The sequence below is a fragment of the Actinia tenebrosa genome, unplaced genomic scaffold (genome assembly GCF_029948245.1).
Source record: "Actinia tenebrosa isolate PJP-AT-01 unplaced genomic scaffold, QUT_ActTen_1.0 PGA_scaffold12__29_contigs__length_12842862, whole genome shotgun sequence".
Taxonomy (NCBI): Eukaryota; Metazoa; Cnidaria; class Anthozoa; order Actiniaria; family Actiniidae; genus Actinia; species Actinia tenebrosa.
The window spans coordinates 1,365,319-1,386,327 of record NW_028292572.1 but is presented as its reverse complement, the minus strand read 5'-3'; the positions used below and the strand labels follow the sequence as shown (position 1 = coordinate 1,386,327).

Sequence of the window (21,009 nt, the reverse complement as noted above, 5' to 3'; positions counted from 1 at the left end):
CCCGCTGAGTGTTCGCGGGCGCGGTTAAACAAAAAATGGCTTTTAACGGTCACTGAAATGGTACAAAGTTTGAATTGATTGTAAACCGTAATTTGAATGCGCCTCGCCTTTTTTAAACTCGTCTAACGATAAATTCTCCTATTTTAGGATGTCAAGTAGCCTTTTGGAAGAGAAAGAGAACGTGAATATTCCCAATGAGTTTGCTAAAGAAGGCAAGACGACTACGAAGAGTTCTATTTTGAAACCTTCTCAGAGAGAGAACGTCTCGTCGGTGCAACAGTTGACCCCACAAAAACCGCCAAAAGTAAGTTTTCACGCTCCTACGAAAAATATTCAATTTTTATCATAGAATATCAACAAATAACAATCTCAACAGGACTTCAGGAGGCTAGTACTTCCCTTTATTATCAATTTGCAGATGCTACAATATAATTAACGTCAAGCATAAACATGACAAATTAGGCCCACGAGTCTAAGATTTCTCGTCAAAATATGTGCTTTAGTTTAAAATATATTTACAGAAAACACTCATAAGACTTTTATTATGTTCTCTGAGGGATATTTTGAGTACGTAGACTCGTAATATTCTTTTTTGAAGTTAAATTCAAAGATGCTTGCTAATGATTTACGTCATCGACTAAATCAATTTTTTGGGGTAAAAATAAGAAATCTTTTTTCCTATCAATATTCAGTCCGTTATGACTGGAGATTGTATTTTTATTTCATATATACATTAGTTAAAGACCAATTTATATATTTTTGTTAATCAGCTTGAGTTAAAATCGGATAAGGTTACTTAGAAATAGTAATTGGTTCAAAAATAGTTTACCACACCGAAGCCTTATACTCTGTAAGCTTATGTATTTTTGTAGGTTATTTTATTAATTAATTAGTATAAGATGACTAAATTTGTTATTCAGATCATTACGACTTTGCACGTAAATAGAAAAGACAAGAAGAAAAAGAATTATAAAATTCCACATGTTATTATATTAATTTTGATAGATCATTAATCCATTATCTTTAAAACTGAAAGATTTCACTTTCTATATCTTGTTGGAATAAAGTATGCAATGGCTATTCCAACTGTAACCATACGCCGACTTGCAATTCCCACCTGTTTTTCTAATTATGGGACACAGATAAAATCTGAGATACATCTTGTTTTTTGGACTTTGTAAATTTTACATCCATCTAGACAGAGCAGAAAAACGACAAGGCTGCTACTTTCACAATTTTTTTCTTGATCTCTCATTCATGCTAAAAAACATTTAGCGTTCCATTTGTGTCTCTTGCGCTCTTTTCACAAAATTCTGCTAACCTTGAGCAATTCTACTTTGAGGTATTAGTGAAAATGTTAGTTTTTGTGCTGATCAAAATATCATCTCTCCCAACTTTCAGGGCGTTATATCTCAAATACGCATTCTTTGAATTTCACCAAATTTTGGTATTTTGTTAACCAGCCCCAAAAGAGCCTGTTTATGGAATATAAAGCTTATTAACGCATAGACGTTGCAAGAACAACCTATTTTTCTGCCCTGTCATCTATTTAAGTTAGAATTCTTGATTAACAAAATCCAAATAACCAGATGTCTTAGAATGTGTTCATCATGTAAGATGTGTAGGTTTCAGTTGAATGCAAGCCTTGAGATGACAGCTGTTCAGTCGCCTGTCATGATGACTGACCAAAACTTGTTTTTGGCTCAACGTTACTGGACAAGGGAAATATTTGACTGGACAAATTTATATTCCGGTTTAACTTTGTTCAATGACCAGAATTTATTTTAAGCCTTGAAATGATATATAACTACTGAAACCCATTCTTTTGGATGACAAAATAGGCAGAGCATAAACTGATGCTGTATACCCTTTTAGTAAAAATGCACAGGTCCAGAAACTCACACTATCACACCATATTCAACTCCAGTGATAATCCAAAATGGCAGCCAGCCACTTTGTTGCTGTTACCAGAAAAAATGTCTTTTATCTTGTTTTTCTTTTTTTGAAAGAACCACCTGTGTATTTATGCTAAAACAATTATCTGCCTCAGCCTCAGTGAATATTGGAGAATATTTATCTTGCAGCTCCAAGACTCATGTCTCGGTAAATATTCCCCGATATTCACTTTGCCTTGGGTGAATAATTGTTACTGTACATAAAGCATGCACCTTCTGCCAATCATAATAGGAATTTTATAACAGTTATTTCATGATGTTTCTATATTGATCAGGTTACTTTCAAGAATACTCCAGTCCATTACCGTCCTGCCTGTTACAAGGTAGAGTTGACGCAGTCACAGCTAGACACGTGGGAGGAGATTCGCAGTCTTGACGAACTAGAAAACTGGACAGAGAGAACACAAGTAGTTACTAAAGAAGACCATCAGATTCACCTTGAAGCTGCAAGAGTAAGTATTTAAAGTGCATATGAACCCTTCGGCAATACTTTCAGTACTGATTCTACAAGAAGTATATAGTTGAATGGTAAAATATTTCTTAATTGGAGTGATGCGTCTCTAAGTTATAAAGGTTTATACTTCCAATATGCTTATAAGCATGACATCTATTAAGTCTTAATTAAATAAGAAATAATTTAATGGTTCATAGATACAGTATTTAAAAAGCATCATTAGTTTACTCATAGTTTACATGAAAGCTAATTTAAGTTTGTATTTTCAAAATAGCCAGCATTTAGTATTACTAGTTACAACAAAAACACTCAAATGCCTTACCTGACATCACCATCATTAACATTATTGGAAGTATTTAAGGGTTAGTTGCACTTCAATACTTAATACTTATATGTTTATGGGATTTATCCAGAATTTTATATGTAAATTATTATACTTACAGTATTTAATATATGTCCTGTATATTTTTTATAAGACTAGTCTAATAAAGACTAATTATTATTATTATTATTCCAACAGGAATTTCTTGAAGATATTATAAACAATCTACCTTGCATCAAGTAAGTACCTTTAATCTTATAAGCTGTATATTTTTAAACCAATCAAATGTAAGGGAAAAGGGAGAAAAATATTAAAAACAACCCTCATTGCTTTAAAAAAATAGAATCTACAAGGGGTGGATCTTAAGGCATCTGGGGGCTCTATCAAAACCCCTCAAGGCTGCATTCATAATGTATGGCAGAGGGGGGCCAGGTAAAATTAGGGGGGATGGGAAAAATTTTCTCGCCTTGAATTTTCTATTGGATTTGGTGATTCTATCCCCCACATAAACAAGCAGTGATGTCATAGTGAAATAGGTCAATTATTCAACAAGGAAATCAGCCAGAATAGAATTTGTTACAACACTCAATTTTCCCCCCTACTTTCATCTCTAGATCCCCAGAAGCACAAGCAGAGAAAACAGTAAAAAGTGAAGACATAAAAGAAAAATCCCCAAGCAAAGTTGTTGAGCCTGTTGAAACTAAGCAAGAGTGTACCTCAAGTGTTGAAGAAAACAAGTCTGTATCAAAGGTCATACCTGATAAGATAATGGATGACGGTTTTGATAATGATAGCGCTGGTCCCTTGGATCCTGCTATTGCATCTTTGAATTCCCTTCTGAAGGCAGGAGAGGATGAAGAAAGAGCTTTTTCACCAATTGGCAGTGAAAGAACATCACCTGATTGTGGTATGTGCCTATTAACAGCATGTCAGTGTATGCTACAGTATAGTATCTTTCTCAAACATTAATAATTCATGAGGTGAATGATTAATGGCGACTTTGCATTGTAGTCATGTGCATGCACCTTGATACTTGATCAAAAGCTGATCAAGACACTGATCAAAACACTGACAAATAAACAAATGATTGCAAAGGAATTAAGGAGTTTGAGAAGTCAGTTCAAAAACTCGTGCTTCGTGTTTGATCAGGGCATCCAAACACCTCGAAACAATAAAAGCCTACAACCTCATGCTTTCATCCATTTCTCGGTGTTTGGATGCCCTGACCAAACATAGAAAAATAGGTGTATACATGTATAGACCCCTTGTAGCACGTCGGAATGTCCCTCAATCTGGAGGACAAAACAATAGGTTCCAATTCTCAGGAGATTGGAATTCTTTTGTTTTGTCCCCCAGATGGAGCTGCTTTGACGTCACATGCAAGGGGTCGATACACTTGCCATTCATTAAAGGCTGGTAGTGAGATTTATGAGGTTAACTCTTCTGATAAACTGTTCAATAAACTGTTTATTACAGACAGCGAAAGTTATGAGGATATGTCTCTGTTTTCAATTTAAACAAGCTGAGAGCAATGGCCTTAATGTTCGATCTCCAAAACCACATTGTTCGCATTCATCAGGTTTATATATAACACTAAATACTTACTTGTTTACTCAGATGCAATGGTTACCAGTGAAGACATTGAGAAGCTTCTTGCAAAGAATGATTTCCAAGATGAGGGAGAAATCCCTCCTTTAGAATTATCACATGGAAGCAAGTTTGATAAAATGATGGATTTACAGTTTGGAGGAAAAAGTCTGGAAGAGATGACGAGAAAGCTTGATCAACTCCGATTGATGTCTCCCAAAATTGATATTGGGATAAACCAAACAGAAGATAATGATGAGGATTCGCTGCCTGTGAAGCGCAGAGGGGCAAAACCATCACCAGGGAAGGAGACACAAGACACTAAAGACAAGAAAGAAAATACAGAAGAAAAGGAAAATATCCCAGATGATGAGGATTTTTCTTTACCAGTCAAAAGAAGGGAACCCAAAGCAGAACCAAAGAAACAAACTGACACAAATGGTGACAGTGAAAAATTCAAGAAGCCTTTGCCACCCAAACCCTGGAAAACAAAGAAGGTGAAGATACCCAAAGAAGAAGACCCATTCATTGTGGTGTTACCTGGTGCTGGTGAGAGCACAGTGAATGGTAATAATGTGAATGCCGGTGTAGATTTGCCAAAAAATGGGTCATCTTTTGCTGAACCAAAACCACAGCCATCTGATAGTGGTGCTTCTCAAGGAGAGAACTCACAAGGGGAAAACACAAGTGACAGTGTTATCAAGAGTCAGGAAGAAACAGAAAAGCAGCCTTCATTAAAAAACAATGAAAATGAAGAAGGGAAGAACAAAAATGCTTCCGTTCAAGATGATGTTTTCTTAGAAAAACAAGATGACTTTGGGCTGGAAAATGATGACTTTAAATCATCTAGTGAAGGTAAGTATTATTACATTCAAAGCTCTTCTTGAGTAAATTTTGTTTCAGCCAATCACAGCGAATTCAGCTGTTTGCCGCTGGCCCTCATTTCCTGGCTACAGCCTGTAACCCAACTTTTGCATATTTTCATAATGCTTGCCTACAAGAAGCAGGATTGATGAAGGGAAGGATAAAAATAATTACTTGACAGATACAGTCTGCAGTTGTTGCTGTTTTGCTAGAGGAGTCAATGAGATGATGTCTTTATCCCAAACACCTGGTTATTCAGCATTCTTTTTACTGATAACAGTAGTTCTAGAGTCTAAATGCCTCCTACAGTTATGTAACTTTAACTAAGACATCACCCTTGAATTTAAAAATTGAAAGTAGTTTGAAAACCATAGAAATCATGCAGTGTTGGTTCCTTGGGTTATAATGAGAAGTGACCAAATAAAGTTTGTTTGTTTTTCCTCCTAGCTTTTTCTTTAGAACTGGACTACCTAGAGAAATTTGGCAATACTGATAACCTTGATAGATTGGTAAGTGATTATCTGCTCTATCCATTCTTCCCATTTTCTGTCCCATTTTGTTTGCTTCAATAGTGATCAAAATAGAAGATTGAGCGAATTTGGCCACTGCACACCTTTTTGAATTCGATTTCTGGAATGTCCATCATTTTCTCATTTCCTTTCTCTATTTTTTATATTTTTCCTGTATATACTTATTTCAATAAAGTTAGTCACCAAAAACCTAGAAAGCTGTGATCGCTGAGAATCATGGGGAAATGCTTTATATCCAACAAGTAAAGCTTTTGACACAAACTGCAGCAGTTGAGGATGCTCAGAGGAGGTTAACTCGTAACTGGTAGAAGATCTCTAGTCCATCAACAGTTATCAAGCGGTTGAAACATGTAAAATGTATCTATCCATAATCCTTGTCGGTCTCAGCTTTGTAGCTTTTCAGGTGACTAACTTTATTGAAATAAGTGTATCATTTCAAAAGGCAGCAATGAAATGATTTGAATGAAATGAAATAAAAGAATGAACACTAAAGCTGTAGGTTCAACTACAAATTGTTTTTGCGATTATTAAGTCCTGTTTACATGAATTTAAGGTGGCAGTTAGTGGTAGGGACAACGCCTTAATTTAATTTTCCCACGGCGGGATGTTAAAGACTAAGAGGCATATGAGCCCTTTCAGTGGCAAATAGTAGAAATTTCACTTCTCAAGAAATACAGAGTTCTCTGTGGATATGCCTAACGCTATGGATATGTTTGATAAACACTATTTTGCAAATGAAAGTCCAAGAATCTGGTTAAAAAAATTCTAAATTGCGTTGGTATATTTCCATTAAAACAATCCAGACATTCAATCGCTTCGATGAAGAAATTTCTTTAAAATCATCGCACTTTCTCCTTACTCGATTACAGATACGTGATCAGCATTGTTTTGAAATATTGCCAAAATTACCATGAACCCCAAAGGATGTAAATCATTATGTTTATCCATTATCGAAGAATATTTATCTACATTGAGCAAACTATCGTTTTGTGGGATCAAATGAATTCATTATCATCACCTAAAGTTTTCATTAAAATTGTTGCGAATTTAATTTTTTCATCAGAATACGACAAAAGAATTTAAAAATTTAGTAAAAATTGTACATTTTTCAAAATTTTAATTTAACGAGCATACAGAATTGAAAATAAAACACGGTAAAGTTACCTTTTCATTTCGGAGCCATAACCATATCATTTGTTAAGCCATGTATCTTTAGAGCGACAGCTTTTCTTGAGATACCGTACCGGTAGATTCCATCATTGACATTCATTTTCTTTGAATATTTTCTTCTGGTCATATGAATAACAAGATCTCTGTCTGTATAGCTGTTGTGTTGCTTGTCTAGAAAGCCAAACTTGTAATTTTATCTCACCGGCGTCAAGTCTTACAGGCTCTGCGTACAGTAACTACTTTCGTCTCCAGTCGGTCTTGGTTTGACGGAGAGCTTTGAAATAATATATCTGATGCTGGATCGACCAATTACGCTCCGAGAATGGCTCCCCCAGACACCTTGTCGAGATGAATAATGCATCCTGTTATTTAACGTTCTTTTGGTTTATTGAAAATACATTTAGAATGGAAATAAACGCACCTGCTTTAGTATTTGGCGATTTCATTTAAGAAAAGTGATTTGAATGACATATTATTTGAACATAATTTATCTAAACTATACAATTCCTGAGGCTTGTTTGCCCCGCAAAAGGAGAAGACGTGTCAACATAATCGTTAAACTAGGTTTTGAGACCAAACACACAAGTTTAATGTTAATGATTTGTTCCAATAATAATTCGATGTTCTGACACCTGGGGTAATACAGTAAATGTTTTAAGACACATCCGTTTATGAACGCTTTTTATCGGCTCCCATCGCTCTTTCCTTTTTTCCGTTTCATTATCAAGTTCATTTTCTTATTTATATTTTCGTTCTGTTTTCCTTTTTTTTTTTTTTTTTTTTTGCATTTCCCCCCTCCCATTCCATTTCCATTCCTTCCTTTCCCCTTTCATAAAAGTTCTATCTTTAGACTTTCCCATTTTATCTGTCATTCTAATTATTAATGATGTCTTGTCCTAGTCGGCTCTTGCTCGTCAGTCACTCTACGTCAAGTTTGATCCCCTTGTCAAAGGATCTCCAGACCAAGGTATGATAAATGGTCCAATACTAGTGCGTGGGTCTTTATATAATATTTCTCTTAATATTCTCTTGACATTCGGGGACTTTTCATTAAGATATATACATGTTTCTAAAATAAACACACTAAATCGAACCCTCATAGTGAATGCGAGGCTAAAAAGAAAAAACAAAAGAAATCACTTTTTTTCTCGCAATTTTGTGGCATTTCTTTTGTATTTCGATATTAACCTCGCATTCAAGATAACTTTGAGAAGAGTCCATTGCCGGCTGAAGTTTCGGGGCAGTTTTTCCTATTATTGGAGTAAGTTTCATATCACCGAGGAATGTACTTGTATCGTAACACTCAAATGGCTTAAATTGCGAGCAAATGAAATTAAAACGCGCGCATTAGTCTTTCCGTTCGATCTCAGTATTATGTGGAACCAATTTGATGGTTACGGTACCAAGATTGTAATTATCGTACCAATTTTTGTAATCTAACGAAGTAATATATTCGGTACCAACGCTTTCCAGCTAAGCATAGTGATTGCTGATTGAAGTGTGATGATATTTCGGGCTTGTTTTAGGCCCAAGTCGAACGTCGAACTTCACATGAGCCGATTATATCGAAACAATGAATTACAAGGCGGTCTTCTCTGTCATTAGGTTTGGCTCATTTGAAGTTCGACGTTTGACTTTAGTCTAACTTATACTTCGAGAATTTCAATTCTGAATGTAGACTAAATAGATGGAATTCAAGGCCGAAATTTTGTAGGGAAAAAAAAAAAAAAGCTATTATTTCCCCCTATCTCGTGCACAAACATTGCATTGCCACCCTTAAGACCCTCATTGTCTTACTGATTATCTGTTTAAGATACAGATAACTAGAAGCATTTAAAATTCAACCACTGCAATTTCTTTGTATTGTTGTTTAAGATCTGAAGCAGATGAAAGCGGATGCAATCAATTCAAAGCAAACACCGCCAGGAAAGTAAGTCAAATCTTTTTGTACTCTCACTACCCATAACATCATTACTTCAACCGGAGAGAATTCAAATCAATTCTTTTTTTGTACTAATCCGGTAAAGAACTGCCAAAAAAACAAGTTCCAATTCGGATTATACTTTACCCTTGGTCATTTTCTCTTTCTGAATGAGCGCGCGCAGCTTTTACATGACCTCATAAACGTCTTATTTTCTCGGTCGAAAAATAACGACTCTGAAGGAGATTTCGCGGGTTGAAACAAGATACCATGACTCTCAAAATGGCTTTCGATCTGGTCCAATCAGAATCGAAGAAAGAAATCATCCAATCATAATGCTTGAATTCGGAAACCATTTGAAAGCCACAGTGCGATACATTTACCACACGGGTTCTTACACATAGGTAAGAGCACTAAGGGTCCTTTGAAAGAAAAATTGAAGTCTAATAGGCGGTTTGGTTTGTTGATAGGAGATATCGGAAACAAAATGGATTCAAGCAGAGAATGATTTTGATGTTTTTTTACGCCAATAAAAAGAACGCGAAGTTCTCGTTTTTGGTCTTATCTTATTGATTTTCATATAGGATGTTCAGGATCTTGTCGTATATTAGGTCTTAATGTATATTGCCTTGTGAATTAGCTGTCAAAATTTCATTATTGGACGTTTTTTTTCTGTGACAATATCTCAAAAGTGAGCTCAATTTGCATAAATTCTGCGACAGAAGTCCAAGAATTGTTTCCGTTGATAATTGAACACACAATCCTATGCAGTATTCCACTGAACGAGCGTGTGTTGCATTATTTACTTTGTTAGTCATACTTATAATATGTTTTGCTTGGATTTAGCTTCGGTGATTTATTGCTTATGAACACGCCGCCGAACCGACGAGCACAACAAAGACTTACTGCGATCAAGGAGGCAAAAGGCAAAGACGCGAACAATCTCTCTGATGTTGATAAGCTGTTAACTTTTAGCCCTCAAGCAAAGGTATCTTTTTCATCATTTCGATTGATTATTATTGATTATCTTCGATTTATTAGTGCCTTTGTTACGTCTTTCTTTTTTCTTTCCATCCATTTTTGCCACTTTTTTCTTCTTTTTCTTTCCCTCTCTCTTTCTCTGTTTCTATAGATACTTTTCTTACGAAATGTTTTTGACAGGAAAACACAAAATGTATGTAAAAAATTCCATTTCGTTTGTATTTTAAAAGGGCTCTATGCACTCTCGTTTTGGACATATATTTCCTTTGGGGCTCATCAAAGTGTAATTGGCTAGCATAAAAGATAGCTATCTTAGGTGGTTTAGGATTCCAATGAGATTAAAACGATACGAAGATAACCGTACTGCAGCCCAACTGGATAAGCTTTTATGTCGTCGTGTTCTTTTATTCTGTTTGTTCAGTAATTTTCATGACCAATGCCATTATTTCGTAGGAAAATGAAAGGAATTTTATGGTAAAAACATCCCTTACCCTTATTCCTATCCCACCTATTTATCCTTCCTTCCTAAACCACCTCACAGTGATTGGTCCCAATTTCATAACTTTTGGCGGCTTTACGCTGTCGTGTTAGCCAATCAGAAAGCATTGCCATTTTGATTCGTTGCGAGGCCTTCGTTCCTTGGCGGAGACCATCAGGAACGCGGGCTCCGGGATCGAGAGTGCAGCTCAACATGCTGTTCAAAATGTTTTGTTTCCTGTTAAAACCAATTAAACATCGGATATATACTTGATAAGAAATTCTATCGATAAGTTCTTCGGCTGTAATCGTTTGAAAAATATGCACGAAAAATCCTGTGAAGCCGAAAAAGATGCGACTTTCTACCAACCTCGATTTTTAAATAAGAAAGGTCAGGTCTTTTAGTTAAGTGGAAAAAGGGAATAGGATGAATAAATCGTAAATGGATGTGAGGGAACACCAAAGGCCTGTTCGTTCCCTCTTTTTTTGATGATTTTATTTATTTGAATAAATTATTCAGTCCCCGCCGAGCGATTAGTGGCCATGGACAGGAAAAGGGACTGTTCGTGATCAGGAGATGATAAGATAATAAAACGGCTTTTCACTGGTTTTTGTTCTAAAATAATCTTTCCTCTCCCCCCCCCCCCCCCCCCTCTCTCTCTGTTGATCAACATCATGATCAAAATCTTTTCATTGCGCTATCATTCCAGTTCAATAGCATGCTCGCAACATGTCATTTTTTTTTCTAAACTTGAGAGGAATCATATAAAATTCAATTATACGCCCATTCAAAAACATCTTATCTGTAGGCGATAAAAATCGGAAATTAGAAAAAAAGAACTTGTGGGGTATTACCACAAAGGTGCTATTATATGCCGAATTTTTTCGGTTTTATTTGTTAATGGGCGTTAATTAACTAGAAATAAGTAAGAAAAAATAAAAGCAATATCAAAAAAAACTATCCCTGTTGATTCTATTTCCCATTTTACTCCAGTAGGTGTATGTGTTAGGCTCCTATACTATACATCAAAACTGGGTTTAATTCATTCTTAAATAATGAGTTATATTTTTGTACTCAATTGTGCTATTTATTCATAATTACAGACCTCCAACGAAGACTCTAGTAAACAATCATTCGAACCACCAAAATCCACAGCTCAGGACAACCATAGTGATGAGAGCCACGATCCTAGTCTGGTAGAGGTACGTGACCAATTACAATATTCGCTCTTCAATTAAATATATTTCTAGCTGTATTGTTTACTTCAGTTTTTTTAATGAAATTTCTTACTCCCGGTAGCTTCTAACTAGACGAGTTGACAAAAAATAAATAAGATAAATAAATAGATAAATAAAAAAATAAAAAAGACTGCCAAAATGTTCTAAAATTAAACTGAAAAATTAAGAAATCAAAAACTTTTTCTTGACGAACTTGACATTTTTTAATTCGGGGCTCTATTTTGCTGAAATATAAACAATGTTTTATGGGAAAAAACCTAATGTTTCTATGATTGCTAGAATTGTACATCGAATACTTTAAAATGTAAAGTTTTTAAACGACACCAAAAAATAGTATTAAAAAAAAATTCTGTCACGCTATACTTCAGAGCATGCGTAGAAAGGTATGAGTTGTAGGACTGAAGTCTGTATCTACAGGAAGAATAGAAAACGTAGAGTTCAGCGGATTATTTATATTATTTGAATAAAGAAATATATTTACATAGGTTGCACTAAGTAATGCAGACATTAAAAAAACTTTTTTTTCGTGTCACTCTATTTTCTGCTAAATAATTTTCGTTAAATCGTGGTAGAACTGCCAGGATCATTTCTCTCAAAATCTCGCTTATTTTTTATTTGAAAGCGACTACAAAACCGTCATGTTCTCTTTAATAATTTGTCAAACAAACAATAAAACAAACTAAAAAATCGCGTGTATCAAAAGACCTTCGAGTGTCTTGTTTTCTAACAGTTAATGGGATTTAGGCTCTTAAAAGTCTTCCCATTCATGATCCATAATGGAGTATAAATCTCTGCTCTAGTACCTGTGTTTTTCTGCGATCACAGAAGTTACAGCTACAAATTAATAAAGATTTGGTGCCAGTAGTACTAGTGCAGGTCTTGTTTGACTCGACCAGGTGGTTTACTAGCTATAACATCAACTCATAACAAAGGCAAATCATGGTCGCTATTGTTCTACCACGTCTGCTATGGCGCTCGTGTGGAGATACTTTCGATGGTTTATTTGCTTTGGTTTGCCGGATAAAAGCGAGGTAATCCCCTCTAAAAGCACTCTGCTCCTTTAAAATTCGATAGTTCTACTCCTGCTTCGTTTATCATAGTCCTTAGGATAAAAAAAACGCATGTAATTTACGGCTGATCATTACTAGACATCGATCCTTTATTCTCCATCGCCCACAGGTATTCTTTCATTTTGTAACGCTAAACCATTTCCCCGTTGAAGGATTGGTCGGTCCTTGTCTTTTCCTTGCCTACACATTTTTAGTCACGATTATGCAAATACGCGGTCATGTGTAATGGAAAAGCCTTCTAATTCATTTGCATGCATAAGTGATACTGAGGTTGTTTTGGAGAAATATTTTTGTCGATATCGATCCTGATCAATATTGAACTTACCAGCGAGATTCCTTGTTCACTGGAGAAAAAAAATATCCAAAATAGATATCTTCGATGTAAATCGTACGAAAATGGTGTAAGGAATGTTTCTTTGTTCATATCCGCGTCCTACATGGGATTCTTTTGAAGGTAAATCGCTTCGTTTAATAGAGCCAAGATTTTTGACAAGAATAATTCGGACATTTTCTAACAGACGAATGAACATCGCTTAGGATCGTCGATCGAAGCGTTTCTTTTTAACATTATTATTATATTTATATTTTAATACCTTCGCTCTGTTACCTCCAGAAGTTGACCTATGACAGCTTTCAAGGGAAAAAACAGTCTAGCTTTTATTCATTTCTTTTTTTTTATTCTTTTGCAGTGCTCAACGTAGTTTAAGTTTTTCGATCTCCATGTCAGATACATCTAAAACTATATCAGTACGAACCTTTTGAGAATTTATTTCTTTCGCTTTTGTGTTTGGTTTTTTCGTGAAATTTAGTGTCAAAATCGAGAAACTAAGCGGCTTAGGTGAATGCAGCATCGATTATTTCAAAAATGAAATGCTATTTCTGAAATTTTGAATATTCTGACTAAAAATTTAGACCATCACTTTTTATGAATTTGGAATAAAAATAAACCTCAATTTTTAATTCTCGTATTTTAATTAAGAAAAGAAATTTGAGAAAATGACAAAAATGAAAAAAACACTGGAATTTGTTTAGTGTCATTTGACAGGTAAAGCAGCCTAGAGGTGCCGGTGCGATGAACTGACAAGTGTTTGTGGTAACTGAATTGGTCTCGAGTGCTTGTACGGCACTTGAGAAGCCTCTAGTGGACTCGATCTCTGCACATTGGTTATCCGTACAAATTGTGCCATATCATAGCTTCCTTTAATTTCTCGTAACTTGCATAATAAATGACTTTCTGAGCTTTTACTTTACAGTTAGGTAATCTAAGGCAGTCTCTGTACATATTAAAGTCTATTTTTGATATCCAGATGTCTGGAAGATTTTCTTTTTAAGCTGTCCGTTCAAAATCTTTTAAAATTTTTTGGTGTTAAATTGATTTTAAAATATGCAGTCTTCCTTATGACAACAAATTTTCATTTTTACAACCGCACTATTGCCGTGATCCAGTTTCTATCCCAGAAGAAAATGAATGTAAATGTTATACATAAAAGTAATAATATCTGATATCTGTTCCGCAGCCTCTTCTCTACAGCAAAAGTGACATAGCAGTAGCTGTCAAGAAGGAACGGGAAGCTCTTCTTAAACAGGTAAGTCGACTGCTAACCGCTGCTGACCACTGTGGTCAAATAATCTCAGTATGTGACTCTGGCAAGGACCGCTAACCACGCTTAAAATTTGGGGAGGGGGGGGGGGTTGGGGCTGCTATTTAAAAATATAAAAGAGTCAGACTAGTATAGCAAAAAGTGGGGGCCTAAGATTGAAAAATATAAGAGACTAGTATGGGAAAAGGGAAAACTTCTCTTGGGATAATTTTACAAGTAGTTGACAGTGTGATTGTGCCAGGAAAAATTCTTCTAACAAATCTTCGTGTTTATTTAATAATAAACCAATATGCATTGCCTCAGCTCGGTCCCAGCTTCGCGCTATCTCGTCATTAACTTACTTTTACGAAGTAAAACGAATATTAAACGAATCGTTTTTAGTCACAAAGTCTTGAAAGATTTTTGAGTACGATAGGATGATTGTCGTATATTATACTATCTGCCTCCAATGGCTTTCTTTTTAAGCCAATCAAAAAGCTCCAAAGAGGGAAAATATCCAATGCCTTTTTTGAAAAAATAGTGGTAAAAGTACAACGAAATCGAAAATGGTACTCATAGATGAAAATACAGAGAAAAATCTCAATAGAAAAATTGCTTCCTTTCACGAAGTTTGAAATAAGAAGATTACCAGTAAAGTTGTATGCTGCTTGAATAAGCACCAAGCTGTTTCACTCGGAACGATCAGAATGCTGGCAAATTGCAGTCGCAAACTCACTCGTGGCTAGGGCGGGGGAGCGCGTTATGAAGGACTTTGGGAAACCACTGGATGATTTGCGACAATTAACGATAAAAGGTAAACGATAAAAAGATCTAATGCGGAATTTCATACCCTGTTTAGACCCACGAGGAGTCTGCCATAAGAGACATGGAAATCCAAGAAATTCAAAGCAAACTCCAAGCAGAAGTCGAGGGTAATGCCAAGTTACGACGAGAGAACGATGAACTGAGGTAACTTCAAAACTATGATGTTCACCAGAATGCTAACCAGAAATATGCTTACTTAGATCTATGTTGTTGATTTGATGTAGGACCGTGATGAATGAGTATGAAAGAACGTTGGCAGAGATGATTGGTAAGATTCGTTTACCATAATTTTCCCTATTACCACCAACCAACCGAATCACCTAGGTGACGATTGTGTCGAAGGATTAGGACCTCCCTTGAATGATATTTCAAAGTTTTTGCATCTAATGCAGTTTATTCCTACTGCGCAAAGTTTATTCGTTAATAAAAGGTGCATATATGTTTTGTAAGGAGTCCCTTTGTGCATTGCGCGCTAGAAAGAAACTACTTTCCGTGCCTTTTGGTCTAACGAAAAGCATTCACTTCTCTTCAGTCACAAAGCAAAAGCCTATGAAACCACTTTACATCCTGTTTCGTTTGATCATTTGATCCAAAAGAGATACATTTGCGTGTGTGAATACGTAATCGAATTGTACCTTTTTGCGCTTGACCGCAATTGACATTAAAAGATTGCGTTCGTGAAATACCTATACAAGACTTGTAGTTTTATCACCCTTAAAATCTAGTCAAACGTCGAACTTCACATGAGCCGAACCTAATGACATCAAAGAAAACCGCCTCGTTATTCATTCTTTCAATTAGGTTCGGCTCATGCGAAGTTCGACGTTTGGCCTGAGCCTAAAACTGGCTCAAATGCGCTTTTTCAACTTTGACATTTTTTTCCTTGATCATAGAAACGAGCGAAAAGAATAAAAACATGTCGGATGAATCAAAAAATGAAATAGTAAAAGAAAGAGATCAGGTAACCAAACAATATGAATATTGACCACTTTGATTAATAATAACCTTGTCTTATCTACTGTCTACTTCCTTGTCTTATCTACTGTCTACTTCTCTTTTACTCCGATTAAGGACTAGCGTCTGAAACGTCAGTAAGTTTTTTCATCTTTTCACGGTGTATAATTTACCTTTTCATCATTACTGTTTCATTATAAACACCGACGCAGCTCACACTAGTTTTTAGCTAGTTATATCTTCTTTCTACTTCCGTGGTATTAAATAACCACGTCGGCATGTGAACCTATTGCTGCTTTTCAATCATTCCCAAGAGAATAAAATAACGAAAGACACGGTGACCATGTTGGATGATAAAAGAGACTCACGACGAATCTTTTGTTAAATTCATCCAACATGGCGGCTATGAAAACCATCAATTGGTAAAACTTTATTTTTTATCTTTTCAGTTGCAAGCAGACTTAAATTCCGTGGAAGCCGCGTTTTCAGATTTACATAGACGATACGAAAAGCTCAAAGGAGTGTTAGAAAATTATAAAAAGGTAAATTCATTGTTTGATTCATATTTTTGTGGAAATACTTGCTGATGTTTTTCCTTCTTTTTTTTTCTAGAACGAAGAAATACTTAAAAAAGCTACTATAGACTACCAAGAAAAGCTTAAAAAATCGGGAGAAAAATATCAGATGCTAAAAAAGCACGCCGAAGAAAAAATCGAAACGTAAGTCCAAGAGTATATTCGTTAGTAATGATTATCCGAGAAATTGCTAATAACTATCAGTATGGATCCATTTTTGATTGGATCTGATCATTTTGAATTTTTCTCAATCATTGTCGAGATGCCATTATTAAAGCCGATTTAGCTCGCACGATTTTTTCACTCATCTGTTTTGCGTAACATGATTGCGCCAAGTTTTAGCTGGAATTTACAGTCGTAAGCAAATTGTGCGCTCGATTCATACGCACATCAATTTGTTTCATCAACATATTGTGCACGACAATTGTAAGGAAAAATCGTACCGTGTAAATCGGCCTTAGCGTTGAGAGTGGTGACATCGTAGAATCGTTGAACAGAGTCACGAATGGTGATAAATTTTTCCAACTGTAAGTCATTGTTACGTAGGTATGGATTCGTTTTCGCCAGAGCGCGCGTGCAAACGGAGCTTTCCTTTCATGGTCAAACATTTACAGACAACTGTAAAGTGAATCTTTTCCTTTTAATTTTTAGTGCAAATATAGAGATAAACAGGGTCCGAAGATCAAACGATTCGGAAATGGCAGTTATGCGAGCTGCACTTAAAAAAGAACAGAATAAATGTGCAAGCCTTGAGCAAGCAATACAACAAAAGGTAAGAGTTATATGGACCTTTCATGTTTTAGATCTATGAGAAGGAAAGAAAAGGAAGGACAAAAGAATGAGGAAGGACAAAAGAATGAGAAAGGAAAGAAAGACAATAGAAGGAAAGGGAAGGAACAGGAAAGAAAGAAAAAATAGAAATAATGTTTTATGTTTTTACCAAACCACACTCTAGGATTCTTCATTTCGAGGTCATCATCTTGATTTTTTGGCAAATTTTCTTTTCTTACAGATCAATGAAAATAAAGAACTAACAGCAATTTGTGATGAGCTGATACAGAGAGCAAGTGGAACAAACTGATTCGTCGACCTTTGCCATGCTATGGGATATTAAAAAGCTAAATGCTTTCTTCATTTCCATGTCTTAAATGACAGCATTGTCAAATGATGCACAAAGCTGCATTGTTTATTTTGTAATTACTGGTTTTAAAAACCCTCTAATTAAACTTCTGCATTTAGAATGATTGAGGAATTCTACCAATGGTATACAGTGACATGAGATAACATTTTATTCTTGGTTACATCTCAAATTGATTGGTGCCACATTCCTGTTCACTGCAGAGTATTGAAAAGTTGTGTAACATATAGACCTGGTACTGTCAGGTGTAGTGGTGACTCATTCCATGGCATTATCTAGTTTGTTTTATAAATAAAAAGCTTGAGCATTCTCCATATTGACAGCATTAGATGTTGATAGAATGATTATCCAAGGCATACAGAGAGTGATTTAGTTCAGGCTATACATAGATGTGTATATAAGCTGTTAGTTATGCCAGCTGACAATGATAGTCTTGATAAAAGTGTCATTATGAAATAGTAAAAGTAAGACTAAAATGAAAAGATGTGCTGCATTTATTTCAATTCAATATACTACCCTTCACTCTATCTTGGGAGAGTTGTTGCAATTTATTTGTATAATTCATTATAATTATCATGAATCATTACACCAAAAGGTCAATACAGCCTCAGTAGCAGACACTCCAAGTTGGGGTTGTATTTATGATGCTTCTGGTTTCTGTAGCATTTCTTTTATGAGATAGGCTTGCTAAACCTTTGCCCAATCCCCACCCTGGAGGACTAGGGTATTATGTTTTGTCTGGTGTCTACCCTCGGCATAGGTGGTAAGACTAATACTATAATTACATGAACATTAACATTCTAGCTGTATTTTATAATTTGACTACTTTTCTGTGATAGAAAAGTGTATGGTCATTTGGAAGATCTAAGTGTGTGAGAACCCCAGAGTTAGGGATCTGGAGTTTGAAGAAATTTCCCTTTAATTCCACAGGAAGTGCTCTTTGCACTTGTCTTGTTACTTTCTGAATGCTGTATTATCAAACAGAGCATGAAAACATCTGCAATTTCAACTTTTCTTGTCAAAAGTTATACATAAATTTAAACATTAATAATTTTTAGAAGGCATTTGCTAAGGTCACTTGCAAAGGAGACTACTTTTCCCCTTGCCTATACACTACATGAATAACTGGTCATCCCTGAATTAAAACTTGAAGTTTTTATTACAATATCTTATATTTTGTACAGCATAAATATATAATACAAGTATTTCTTTCTATATGTATTTACACACATCAGTTTAAGAATGGCTTTCTCCTCCAGTCCCTGTTGTCATTTCAGGTCTAATGGTATTTCCACCACCAGATGAACTTGAAATATGTGGAATCGATACACTAGTTGCCTCTGTGTCATACCCTAGCTTCTTCATATCTCTTGTGACAATGTTGAAGGTTACTTTTACAGTTCCTTGTGATCTTACTCTTGTTACTAAAGTAGATATAGGGAAAAAGAAATACAATTAGATGTAATGGTAACACAGAGTGACCAACTGGGAAACCAAAGGCTGTTAGGTGGGAAGAAAAACTGAACACTGTAAGATCGTTCAGTTTTTCACATAATTTCTGCATTTAGCTATATCATGGACTATATTATTATTAATAAAATAAGGGCCTTAATTTTCAGAAAAAAAAGCTATATAGAGTAGCTAGTCTCGTCTCTAACCTTCTCGTCCTTCGCCTTGGGCAACCACTTTGGGATCTACAAATTCTGGTCTTCTTCCAAGGAACCAGCTAAAAGTCAATAGTTTAGAGGCTATATTAGGACCAGCACATGACGGACAACTAGTAAATATAATCAATATCTACCTAGTAAATTTCTGCAACTTTGATGAAGACTCTGGAACAAACATTGGTATTTCTCTTGTGTGCCTGGAAAAATAATTAGATGCTTCATAGTTTATTATTTAAGTCCAAGCTTTCTGACAGGAGTGAGAGGTAAAAGGATAGATTACATGCACTTGTAGCAGTTTCTTTATTATTAGAAATTCCAATCACTAGTTAAACATTTTGATTAGGAGGAAAATATATTTTCTGATAATCAAATTTAGGCTGCGTTCATAATGTATGGCAGAGGAGGGGGGGGAGGTGAAATTTGAAATGTCCAGAATAATTCTTAACACCCCCTTCCCTTGAAGTCATGCAAAAAAATACAATCCCCCCTAAGCAAGGCCTGTAGCTTCTTCCAAAAATTGTGCATCCCCCCCAATTTCCCGATAAAAATTCCCCCCTTTTTGCTACCGAAATTTTCCCGATATCCCCTCAATTTCACCTGCCCCCCCTGCCATGCATTATGAATGCAGCCTTAACAGCCATCATCTTTCCATTGCTGATATTGCAGGAAATACACAGGGTCAGATATAAGGGTAGTGGGGTTTGGTTTTCCAAACTACAGTCCTTTTATGGTTTGGTACAGCAGTTCGAACCCCCCTCCCCCAAAGTGCCAGTCCTGAATCTGCCCCTGATATATCAAACTAAAACTTTTCTATGTTCAATCAAATCGATCTGAAACAGCAATTATGTGATACTGGTAAAACCATAAGCCCTTTTGATACCTTCCAGGAGATGTGGGGACATGAACAGCACCATATCCTCGCACAACATCATGGCCAAAAACATCCAAACCATAACAGCTGATAACCAACTGAGGCCCTACAAGAGTTTAAAATCATAAACATTAAAATTGTTAATGTTAAATGCTGTACGAGAAAAGAGTCCACAAGTGTGGCGATTTCCTGAGCTACTCCCTTTTTTCAAACGTTTTCCCCCCCAGATGAGTAAGAACTAATTTCATATTGGTTTCCTGTCAATTTTCTTTAAGAACATTTGAAAGAGCCTATCATACTTACATCCGAAAGGGCTAGTGCTTTTAAATGTGATATCGAGAGGAAAGTTCCAAACTACAGTTTGCCGTCTGTCCATACTCTTTTTCGTTACTTGTGATATACCTTCTTCCCAGCCCTACAAAAACACCAAAAACACTTTGATCAACCTTATAAATTACATTAGAGGATATCATTTGACAAGTATAGCACAAAATTCATGACAATCTTTGTGACTCTAGACAATAATTTTACACTTGTTGTGGACGACTTACGGAAGTAACGACCCAATCTTGACCATAAACAAACCCAAACTTGCAATACAGATCGTCAAATTCTGGAAACTAAATTATATAATTTCTAATTATGGATCGATCATTCAATTTAATATATAATGTAAAACTAGTTAGGCTTATTGAAATACCTTTGCTGATTCAATTTGTCCCGATACCATGACGAGAAACACAGAACTGTGTAAACCTCCAGCCGCCATTTTGAATCTCCATAAATTAGACGAGCCAGCGTTCCAAACTCAGCGGTAGAGGTTTTGGGC

General features: G+C 35.7%; 2 protein-coding genes and 1 long non-coding RNA gene across 3 annotated transcripts; 1 reads left to right on the top strand and 2 right to left on the bottom strand.

The window, feature by feature from the left end:
• Positions 1–18,124, top strand: LOC116291270 (uncharacterized). The gene is made up of 19 exons (XM_031698424.2): positions 1–60; positions 148–304; positions 2,231–2,407; positions 2,930–2,970; positions 3,346–3,638; positions 4,349–5,173; positions 5,630–5,691; positions 7,783–7,849; positions 8,758–8,812; positions 9,650–9,791; positions 11,366–11,464; positions 14,088–14,156; positions 15,010–15,119; positions 15,200–15,243; positions 15,869–15,936; positions 16,379–16,471; positions 16,542–16,648; positions 17,156–17,276; positions 17,517–18,124. The coding sequence occupies exons 2-19, from the start codon at positions 149–151 to the stop codon at positions 17,583–17,585; spliced, it is 2,598 nt and encodes an 865-aa protein (XP_031554284.1). The 5' UTR covers positions 1–60; position 148; the 3' UTR covers positions 17,586–18,124.
• Positions 380–4,432, bottom strand: LOC116291273 (uncharacterized). Its single transcript, XR_004196570.2, has 3 exons — positions 4,337–4,432; positions 3,489–3,568; positions 380–2,343 (listed from the first exon to the last, which is right to left on the bottom strand). It is a non-coding gene; the product is annotated as an uncharacterized LOC116291273 (long non-coding RNA).
• A 47-nt stretch (positions 18,125–18,171) lies between the features above and the next one.
• Positions 18,172–20,949, bottom strand: LOC116291271 (B9 domain-containing protein 1). Its single transcript, XM_031698425.2, has 7 exons — positions 20,881–20,949; positions 20,732–20,800; positions 20,484–20,595; positions 20,190–20,286; positions 19,444–19,506; positions 19,301–19,368; positions 18,172–19,066 (listed from the first exon to the last, which is right to left on the bottom strand). Exons 1-7 carry the CDS (start codon positions 20,947–20,949, stop codon positions 18,879–18,881), a joined length of 666 nt encoding a protein of 221 aa, XP_031554285.1. The 3' UTR covers positions 18,172–18,878.
• Positions 20,950–21,009: the final 60 nt, after the last annotated feature.

What these genes read in the sequence shown, in the direction of transcription:
- LOC116291270 (XM_031698424.2), top strand. Translation starts at nt 149, where the DNA reads ATGTCAAGTAGCCTTTTGGAAGAGAAAGAGAACGTGAATATTCCCAAT. An exon ending in CGAGAGAACGATGAACTGAG is followed by an intron (nt 15,120 to 15,199) that starts GTAACTTCAAAA and finishes GATTTGATGTAG; the next exon opens with GACCGTGATGAATGAGTATG. An exon ending in AGCAAGCAATACAACAAAAG is followed by an intron (nt 17,277 to 17,516) that starts GTAAGAGTTATA and finishes CTTTTCTTACAG; the next exon opens with ATCAATGAAAATAAAGAACT.
- LOC116291271 (XM_031698425.2), bottom strand. Translation starts at nt 20,949, where the DNA reads ATGGCGGCTGGAGGTTTACACAGTTCTGTGTTTCTCGTCATGGTATCG. An exon ending in GTCCCCACATCTCCTGGAAG is followed by an intron (nt 19,507 to 20,189) that starts GTATCAAAAGGG and finishes TTATTTTTCCAG; the next exon opens with GCACACAAGAGAAATACCAA. An exon ending in CCAAGGCGAAGGACGAGAAG is followed by an intron (nt 19,067 to 19,300) that starts GTTAGAGACGAG and finishes TATCTACTTTAG; the next exon opens with TAACAAGAGTAAGATCACAA.